Here is a 10,602-nt window from a genome sequence, read left to right on the forward strand (position 1 = left end):
TCGATGTGTGTGTGTGTGTGTGTGTGTGTGTGTGTGTGTGTGTGTGTGTGAAAAAAGGAATACAGTTTCATAATTAAAGTATGTTGAAAAAGCAGGGAAAATATTAGTAAAAGGTCCATTGTCAAAACATCTGTATTCCAGGGTGGCTTAACTAAGAACTGTTTTCCAAAGCAAACTGATTCTCTCAAATTAAAGATAATCATATAAAAAGTCCATTCAGATTTAGCTGAGTCAGGCTTGGTACATGATTTGCAAATCATGATCTGATGAGTCAGAAACGTCCAGGCAGAAAACAAGAGGTTCACACACAATTGTTCTGCAGGTGGGTGGGAGGGGTTCATCATGTGTTCTCATCATTTCCTTTGCTATCCCTCTTTCAACCGTCGTCATGCAAAGCAGAGAGCTTTACAATCTCTCCCATCTGCTGGGCTCCTCCTCAGCCCTCAATAACAGTTACTCAGTAATGCCAAATTCATTAACCTGTGCTGCTGTTACAGTGGCCCTGACCATAAATTAGGTTAATGTGAGCGGACATATTCCACTGCTAATAGAGGAGATAAAATGAAAGAGGGACACGGAGGGATGGAGATTGTAGATCATAAACATATTGTCCCTGACAAAAAGCCCTAATGGCTCTTTGTTCGCTTTAACTGCATGACAAATGTTTTTTGAAGGACGGACAAACGGCTTGGAAAAATTACTGTACAAATAATGTAATATTAAGATATTTATATGAAATATTTTTTTTATTTAATAATAATTGTTTATTATTTATTGTGTTTATTAAATAATAATTTACTTGCGCTTCAGTATAAGCCACACTAGGCTTTTACTTAAAAGAAAAATTAATATGATACGACAGCATTTAAAATCTGATGTCAAGTCTGTGTCAAATCTGATAAACTAGTACAATTGTGGAATGTCAGAATAATATTATTTGTGGATACGCACCTATTTATGTTGGACACTTACTATAAATACAGACAGAGGAAGAAAAACAAGGAAAAAGGCAGGAAAACTGCTAAGGCCGTGGTTATCAGGCGAACAAAGTGCCAGGAACAAACAGATCCGTGCAGAAACCTGTTCCCTCCCTCCCTCCGTCTCTACACCACTGCACTGGGAATAGCGATGGGAATGACTGGAGGCCGTCCAAACAACCTCTGACAGCTCCTTCTAATTGGAGAAGTTATTTTCTTCCAGATTTTAGGTGTAAATCTAGTCAGTGTTTATTCAGAGTCAGTTAGGAACAAGTAGGTTTTGGCCGTGCAGCACTTTTGTTCCTGCTTGCTAAACTGCATCACTTCCCTCTGCTCCTCCCTTTCCATCTCCTTTCAAGAAGCATCGAGAGGAGCCAATCTGCAGGTCCCACACCCATGACGGCGCCGAGCAAATGTGACACCCAAAACAAACTGCTATTGTTCGGGGAGACACCGACCTTTGCTGTCCTCGGATTACGTGACGACCTCTCGTCTCCGCTATCCTCCCCTGGTCTTACCAAACAACTTTTACCAAAGAGCCTATTAGGCCAGAATTTCACTTTGTTGTTAAAAAGGGTCTTGTCCTTTCAGAGCGCTAGCTCTTTCGCTTCTATTTTTCAATCAAAGGTGGTGGAGGAACACAAACCCATTGTTCGTCTCGCAGATGGAAGCTGGAGTTACTACGGCAACAGCTCTAATCCCTCTTTTTACCACCTTTCTTTATATTATTGGCCCATCAAGTGGTACCTTTTAACTCAGGAGATGGAGGGGCCAGCGGCGACGCTCCCTCTGTCTAATTAGCTGTGATTCTTGCGGCACAGTTCATGATGAGCTAATCGAACATTTGCAAAATAATGACATACCGGGAGCAGCTATTCCTTCTCCTGAGGCCCTGCTATAAGAATAACAATAATGATTCTATTATGGAAGAGCGGACTTTAAAACGCCGCTCGGCCACCACAACAGAGAAGGTAATTGTGCTGGTGTTGTCCACACAATCAACAAGCTATTGTTGGTGACTTGAAAAATAAAGGAGCAGAGAATGGGTGCCACGGTGATTGGTCTGCTCTGCCATGCGGGGCCCATGCTGAATTGTCTGGCAAAGAAGGTCCTTGATAGAACGCTAAAAAAAAGGTCTGGATGAAGACAACTGTCTGGCTTTTCTCTTTTTTTGTGTCTGGGCCTCTTCTCTCACCGCTTAAATAACCACCAATCCGCATTAGACCGCTGCTATTCATATAGTGAATGGGGCTGGGCCACAGAAGAACATCTTTTGGGCGTGGGAGGCTTAGGTAGCCTCCATGTGCTAGACCCATGAAGATCTGAGCCCGTGTTTACTCAGAATTATCTCTGTGTAGCTTGGTTTCAATAAAAAATGACTCTGCCATACTGCTTCTATACTACATTAAAGCAACGTACGAGCCCAGGTTGAAACTTTCCAGCTCAGCTGTCACTAAAATAAGGCTCATAAGCCAAATGCAAACATGTCAATGAAGTGACTGATAGCTATAAACAAAATAACTAACCATAGAGAATAATATCAATTAATCATCAGTATGCATGGCAAATGAGCGACAGTCCAGAAGTGCTGGAATCCGATTAAATCACAGCACATTAAAAACTTTTTTTTTTTTCCGGCTTTTTTCTTCTTCTTCGTCTTTCAAATCTAGGTCAACGTGGGACTGAAAGTTTGAGTAAAATCTGAAATGAGTTTTTGAGAGTGATGAATTCAGTTAGTCATTTGAATCCTCATGTGCTGACTGGTGTGAGAACGGCTCTTTGTTCACGCCAGCAGAGGCCGAGGGGAGAGGGAATGCTAAGTGGGCCCCCTTTGCCTAGTCAACCTTCAGTGTGCTTCATTTATCTTCATCTTGTTAGAGTAAATTAATTAACAATCTAGCTGTTACTCACTTTCTCCTTTCATTACATCAAATAATGGCAGAGATGGAGGAGGAGGTCCTCTCCTCTGGGATTAGCCTAGAACTGCTGGAGACATCTCTCTCTTACACTTTTCCTCACTCTGTTTCTCCCTCCCTCACTCTTTCTGTAACCCAACCTTATGCCAAACTTCTCAGTTATCAATTCTTTGATATGACCAAACAAAAAAAGTCACTGTGCATTATGCATATCAATGAAAATGAATAATTTGATTGTGCTTCTTTTAAAAATTCATCTCCAAAAGAAAACCGAGCCTTAACTGTTCACTGTTTTCATTGTCAATGTAAAAACATCACTGTTTATATATATATATATATATATATATATATATAAAAATGAGGAATATATATAAAATAAAATAATCCTCATAATAATTCACCTGACTGAATTCATTCAAATTTCCAAGATGACTATATTAAACATATTTGAATAAGGATTGGTTGGCAGAGTCTCACTCTGACTATTGGTACAGTACACATTATTACAAACTAGAAATCATTACTAGAAAGTCATTTTCTGTTCTCAGCTTTCATGCTATAACAACAACAAAAAAAGACATTGCGAGTAATTTCTGATCTCTTGGGGGGGAAATATCATTCTGGTCTATATTAGCTTATGTATGTTCATCTGCAAAATGTCTCTCCACTATCACATTACTTTCTAATGAGACAGGAAGTGCACTGAGAACATGCATTTAATGCATTTATGCATTTTACTGTATGCATTTATTTCAGTTTAATCATGTGATTACTCCAAAAAAGAATGAAGGGAAAACATATCCTTTTGGGTGAACTTAAAAGGGAGTGATTTATATTTCAGCACACTTCCTTGGTAAAGGTTTGAACACATTGGAGGATTAGAGAGGAAGTGATAAGGTGTCTCTAGACCTGTCTCAAACTACTGCCCCGTACCTCCCCTCTATATTTAGTTATTCTCCTGCAACAGGTGGCAGCAGTCAAACACAATCCTCCATACTGTACATTACAGAACGAAGGCAGGCAGATAAAAGCATTGTGCTGACAATAATCCAGCATGCTCTACCAGATCCTGCTGCCAACGGCAATATAAGTGGGTCAACATGTCTGCCAACAAATTCATCAGCTGCACGAATGCCTGAATGACAACAGAAAACTATTACAATAAAATAATTTGAAGTTTCTTCACAGATTATCTAACTGGAGTAAATCAATAAAGTATGCATGCTTTTCTGCCTCAGACTGTCCTAAGAGCATGTGATCACTCACAAACGCACTGAAAAACTCTTGTCTCGGGTCAAATCCTGCAGCCGTTTCATGTGGATATGCAGAAGGATCAGAGATAGTATATTCTGCTCCTTTAGGTTCATTTAGTTAGCTTCAAATGACTTAAGTGGAGGTGTCACTACACTGAAAAAATAATGGTGTAGGATTTCCTTTGAAACAAGTTTCATTTAGAAATTACTAATAAATTTCACAAATATTACAAAAAGTAAAACATTAAATTAAACATGAACATTTTAAGTAGAAGAACTAAAATATTTTCTTGTAAAACATTTTTTAAAATATTGGACTGTGCTGCATATACAATCAAAAAATCAATATTCAATAGAAATTAAGAAAATACAGTGGCTTCAAAAATTTTGTTTTTTTTTCAAAATTTTAAAAAGTGTAACAAGGACACCTTAAAATAAAGTGTTACCAACGCTTTTTTTAAATCTTAAATTCAAATGAATAGCTATTAAAATAAATTTATAGCTATTAAAAACTCAAAATCAAATATCATTAATTACCAAATAGCATTCATTCTTTTTACGTATTCTGACAGCTTGGAAAGAGAATAAAAAATATTATGAATTTAATCAAACAAATGACCTTTTGAAAAAGAAATCAAAGGGGATTCATTAGCTTTAGCAAAGTTTGGCTGACAGCAGCTTTGAAAGGCAGATGTTGCTGCTGCTGTTTTTAATGAGAGATCACTAATTAGGGTTGCTAGCAATTCAAGTGTGGGGAAGGTGCTTTGCACAGAGAGAGAACAGCCAATGGCTAACACACTTGCTGTTATTTACTTCCTCTGTGCAATGACACACAGCACAAATTCTTAATTAGAATCACAGGAAGGGGATGGGGTAATGGCATCTTTACTCGTTTTGACTGCAGTTATAACACAAACTCACAAAACAGGAAATGGTGAGAATCACAAATCAAGCACCGCCCCATTTGCGACCCGACCGATCAGTGAGCTGGGACTGAGGGGAAGGTGACAGACATGTGCATGCAGTATGGGGGGTGAAACCTGTCTATCACTCGCTGACTGACAGTGGCTGGGATGGGCGGCACAGGGTGTATGAAGGGAGGAAAGTCTGATTATCTGCAGGACGGGAGTGTGAGGAAGATGCATTTCGGAGTTAAAACTTGCACACATACACACAAACAAACACAGACGGAGACAACACATCATCCCATAAGTTGGCTAATGCTAGGTGGTGTGATATCGGAGCTGTGAAAGGACAGATGAATTCAGCCCGCCGGACCCCCTGTGGCAACGACAGAAAAACTAAAGCAACTAACCTCAGTAAAAAGCTGCTACGCAGAAAGCCCTCCATGTTCAGCATTTGGGTTCTGTAGCAGGAGAAATACACAGAGAGCCATTGTAACTGAGCGAGCACAAGTTAGCATGGCAACTTTAAAACAGTAACAGAGGGGAGAAAACAGACAAAACCACCAACACATCCTCGACTGTCCCTGAAACATTTTTATCTTCCAAACCAAACGCAAGAACAAAGATGTAACACTCCCTACAGCTCCACTAATAGCTTTTCATCCATCTTTTCGGAGAAACAGACATTTGTCATTAGCGTACATGGTTTTCCAATCCCGTTTTTGATGATATGTTATCGTATGACAGTGGTTCCTGGGCACTGCTCCTCCCAAAGCAGCGTGTGGTGGTCCAGCTGTGGACCATGTGTGGCGGGGCCGCGGCGGCTTCTAGGAGCTGGACCACAGGGGCCCACACGGGGCCAACTGTGAGCCAATGCTGGGCCGCGCATCCACGGGGAGGCGGGAGGATGTGGTCATGATATCACCACGTGCAGAGGCTGCTCTAAAAGTCTAATGCCGCAAATTTGGGAGCACATGTTTGGAAATTGTCTCCAAAGGGTTTCCATTAGTCTCAGTTTTTGGTCTTTACAAGACATACATACATAAATGACTTATAAAGATCAAGTGTCTGTTTGTATAGTAAAATAAACTGTCGGACAAAAGACAATGTAAAGAATGTAATGAAAAACAGAACACTTCAATAATAAAAATATTGTTTTTTATCTTTATATAAAAAAAATTAACTGTAAAATTAAATGTCATGTACTACATAGACATACATATATAGGTATCTGTCATATTTATTTAAATACTGCTTTATATATTTATTTTTTAGAACATTTTTATTAGTTTAAGCTAAATAAATATAGAGATGCAGACTATATATAATTGTAAATTAATTCTAAAGCTAAATTAATTACACACACAAAAATGTCATATTAATTTCATTAATTAATTCAATATTAATATATATTTATTATATATTCTAAAGCCTTTTTCTAAAGACAATGTGAAGAACATGATGTGGTCTAAGACAGAAAAGCAAATACTAAAAATAAAATTATTAATATTCAAAATAAATACATATATAGCTTTAATTAAATAAATATTCAATTTATTTAATATATGTGCCCCTGGACCACAAAACCAGTCTTAAGTCGCTAGGGTATATTTGTAGCAATAGCCAAAAATACATTGTATGGGTCAAAATTATTGATTTTTCTTTTATGCCAAAAATCATTAGGATACTAAGTAAAGATCATGTTCCATGAAGATATTTAGTAAATTTTCTACCGTAAATATATAAAAACTTAGTAGTAATATGCATTGCTAAGAACTTCATCTGGACAACTTTAAATGCGATTTTCTCAAAATTGTGATTGAAAATGCACGTGAACTCAAGTCGGAAAGCTCTAATAATACTCTAATAATAATACTCTAATAATACAAATCCAACACATCTTTGTAGTAACATGGAAAGATGTCCATGTTGTTCTCGCATTCTGACTTAAAAGCACAACTCGGGAAATGAGAGCATCCGAGGAGCGCGTGAATGCGACTGGTTTTGTGGTCCAGGGTCGCATATTATTTATATAATGAATTGCAATTAATAAAATAATACAATCCACCTCAAATAGATATATGTAGTTTGTGTGTGTGTGTGTGTGTGTGTATATATACGCATGGCACCATATTACTGTATATATTTAAGAATACATGTATATTACATGTATATATTTAAGACAAATATTATATTTGTATATTACATATATTTATATACAATATAAATTATAGAAATATATACATGTAAATACATGTAAATATTTTCAAAATATATATATAAGTATCGGTTCAGGCACGGTTCAGGCACCGGAACCGTTTTAAAAGTATCGATTTGGCACCGGTATCGGGAAAAAAAAAAAACATACCCAACCCTACTTATGACTGGTTTTGTGGTCCAGGGTCGCATATTATTTATATAATGAATTGCAATTAATAAAATAATACAATCCACCTCAAATAAATATATGTAGTTTGTGTGTGTGTGTGTGTGTGTGTGTATATATACGCATGGCACCCAGTGAAGCTCTACAATATAAGTTCCAAATCTACATCAGGTCTTTTACTTTTGGTCCCTTCTGGAGCTACAACCAGAGATGATGCATTTCCAGAGCTGTTTTTTTTTTTTTTTTTTTTTTTAATGCAATCCTGCAGAACGGGAATTCATCAAGTGCTGAAACTAATTAGCGATTTCTCTCATGCTCTAACACCCCACTCCCTCTCTCACATCATCATCATCATAAATAAGAGACACATCAGAGTCAAAAGACATCCATTCTTCTGCCTCCTAAATGTTTTCGCTTTCAGTGACATGGGTGTAATTTGCCCCATGCGTCTCCCCTCCCTTCATCCTCTCTCTCTCTCTTTTTCTCGATGGCGAGTTATGCTGCTGTGGACGGGTAGACACAAAGCCACTGAGAGAATGGAAAGAGTGAGATCAGAGAACCCCAAGGACACTGCGCCTTTCAGGCCGGCCAGCACTTAGCAGGCCAGAGGCCCCGTAAGACCGTCAAGACTTTTCTCACACTCAGGTGTCTGGGGGCTTTTGGGGGATGGGAAAGGAGTGTTTTCAGCCATGGGCGCTCTGCTCACATAATACCCAAGTGCTGCCACAGCAGTGACAACGCGAGAAAACAACAGTAAAAACGCAACAGAGGCAATCAAGCGTGTCTCCTCACCATTCCGAGAGAGTGTTAAAACACACACATACACACACGACACTCTCGCACACCCTCCTCTCACACTCTCTCTCTCTCTCTCTCTCCAACTCTTGCTTTTGTTAGGGGGGTAGCTAGAAGACAGCAAAAACACACGCATGCTGACAGCGTCTGTCTCTGAGCAAAGAGAGAAGAGAGATTAGATTTAAGTGTTGTTTGATTGTCAGGTCTGTTTATTCTGCTTAAAAATATGCTAAATAAAACAGAGTGAGGAATATGCGATATGTATCTAGATTGACTAGTTAGAATAACACTATAAATGTCAAGTGAGATCTCTGGCACAATACAGAATAACTTGCCAACATGGTCAAAGACACTTAAGACTTTTCTATTTAGTTTCAATTCTATTCACTTTTAATTCACTTCATGGGTAAATCACATAAAAATGTGCTCAGGTCTCATTGTACCCAAAAAACAAAAGAAAAAAAAATATTATTATTATTATCATCATCATTATTATTATTAAATAATTAATTTTTAGTCTTTTTTGGTATTTATTTGTTATGAAATAATGCCACAAATGAAATTTATAATAAAAATAAAAAAGCTAAATTATTATTACAATTATTAATAGCATTCAATTTATTATTATTATTATTATTAATAATAATAATAATTTTAAATTAATTATTTTATAATTTAATAATAATTTTAAATAATGGATAAATAATGGATAATAATTATAAAAGCAAAATAGAACTAGGAGACCACTCTGTGCAGTAATACCTAGTTCTGTCTTATATAAAGTGAGACATTATCACTGAAACAGTAGCATTCAAGTGATTCGTTTCTCTGTGTCTCCCTCAGTTTTCTTACCCTTTGGCTGCTGTGTTACCTCAGCCTTCTCCTGCAGTTGAAAAAAATAACTCAGTGCAGAAATTGAGACAACTAGGATCCCTGTGTGAGGATTTAGCTGTGGTTTACAGGCCGAGCCGAGGAAAAGGTGACTGAGCCACACAGTATTGTCTCAGCATATCGAAAAGAAATAAATAAACAGAGTAAAGTGGGGCTTAAATTTAGAACAGAACATGTTTCAAGGGCAACGGATTGTTGAATGAAAAACAGCGAAGATCAACATCAGCGTTAAAAGTTGCGCTCCATGCGCCTTTTTCTCAGAAGAGCCCGAGACCTGCCAAGAACCGCTTCTGCCCAAGTGAAGTCTCCCACCATCTGTAACAAATGTGCTCTATTAAAACAGTACCATATGGACAACAAGCCCTCGCTATTAACACGGCTTCTGTACGGCCCCCCTCGCTAACGCAGTGCACATTTCAAACTTTCAGTCAAATTGACTGGCTGAATTAATGTAGTCCTATAGAGAGTGGGTGGGCTCGCGCACGGAGATGGAGATCCCAGCAATGCCGTGACTAAATTTATCCTACATACTACCACAGAACTGATCTATAGATGTTCTCCAGACAGCAGGAGGGGAACTGAGAGCCAGACATATTCATTCAGGACAGGAAAAAACATCTTGCTACATCTTCATTCACAAGAAAAGCTCACAAACCAGATTAACGGCTAAAGTCTTGAGGTTACAAAATTGAATGAAGTACCCAAAATGAATCATTTATTCCATGAAGAAGATGACCACGACTTCCTCTCAGCATGTCAAGATGGCACTGATTAAACCCTGAGGGCGTGGGATGTGTTAATGCGACGCCGTGGCGCCCCTCCTCAGCGAATCAGAGCGAGGCAGACTCAGCGCGACCACACCCACAGACTATAAAGCTCTTCTATTCTTCAGCGCACGTGACGTCATCATTTGGAGGTCTTCTTTTGTAACACACACACAAACAGAACACACACCAAATCAATTAGGCCTTTGTGGACTTAACCCGACCCAAAGGTTCACTCAGTTTCTGTTTGTCTATTTTTCCCGTCACAAGGCCTTAAACTATTCATAATTAGTTGGAAAAAGGGGGATATTTTTCGTCAGAATGCTGCTCGCTTACAGGTATTAGAGGACAGCATGATGTGAAACACACTTTGTGTTTTTACTCATTCAATAAACTGTTTCTGGACTGGTAACACAGTAATACTAATCAGAAGCTACCGTGACATGCCTGTGCTCTGGCAAAAGGGGTAAAATGAAATGATGACATGTGCCAATAATAACGGCCCACAGAGTCATGTGATCTCCCAGTGCTAACCAGCATACACCTGAGTGCTCAGTGAAAGCACACTGTGTTGGGGTGAATTGCAATAGGGAAGGTTTAATTGAGGATGTAATAGGGAGTTTAGCCTTTTGTGTCAGCCTAGCCTTGGCCACACATGACAAAATGTGTTTGTGTGTGTGTGTGTGTGTGTGTGTGTGTGTGTGTGTGAGAGAGA

At 38.4% G+C, this 10,602-nt stretch overlaps 1 protein-coding gene across 7 annotated transcripts in view; it reads right to left on the minus strand.

The window, feature by feature from the left end:
• The window catches only part of LOC107750549 (transcription factor SOX-6-like), a 162,145-nt gene that overhangs the window by 123,355 nt on the left and 28,188 nt on the right, over positions 1–10,602 (minus strand). For 4 of the 7 annotated variants that reach the window (XM_016565989.1, XM_016565988.1, XM_016565990.1 and 1 more), the window contains exon 4: positions 5,462–5,512. The exons of the other annotated variants lie outside the window; for them this stretch is intronic. In XM_016565989.1, coding sequence (XP_016421475.1) covers positions 5,462–5,505 — 44 coding nt within the window. In that variant the 5' untranslated portion in view covers positions 5,506–5,512. The remainder of the gene's footprint in view (positions 1–5,461; positions 5,513–10,602) is intronic. 7 annotated transcript variants of the gene reach the window in all.

Source organism: Sinocyclocheilus rhinocerous, unplaced genomic scaffold (genome assembly GCF_001515625.1).
Source record: "Sinocyclocheilus rhinocerous isolate Xijiao unplaced genomic scaffold, SAMN03320098_v1.1 scaffold19, whole genome shotgun sequence".
In the NCBI taxonomy this organism is placed as follows: domain Eukaryota; kingdom Metazoa; phylum Chordata; class Actinopteri; order Cypriniformes; family Cyprinidae; genus Sinocyclocheilus; species Sinocyclocheilus rhinocerous.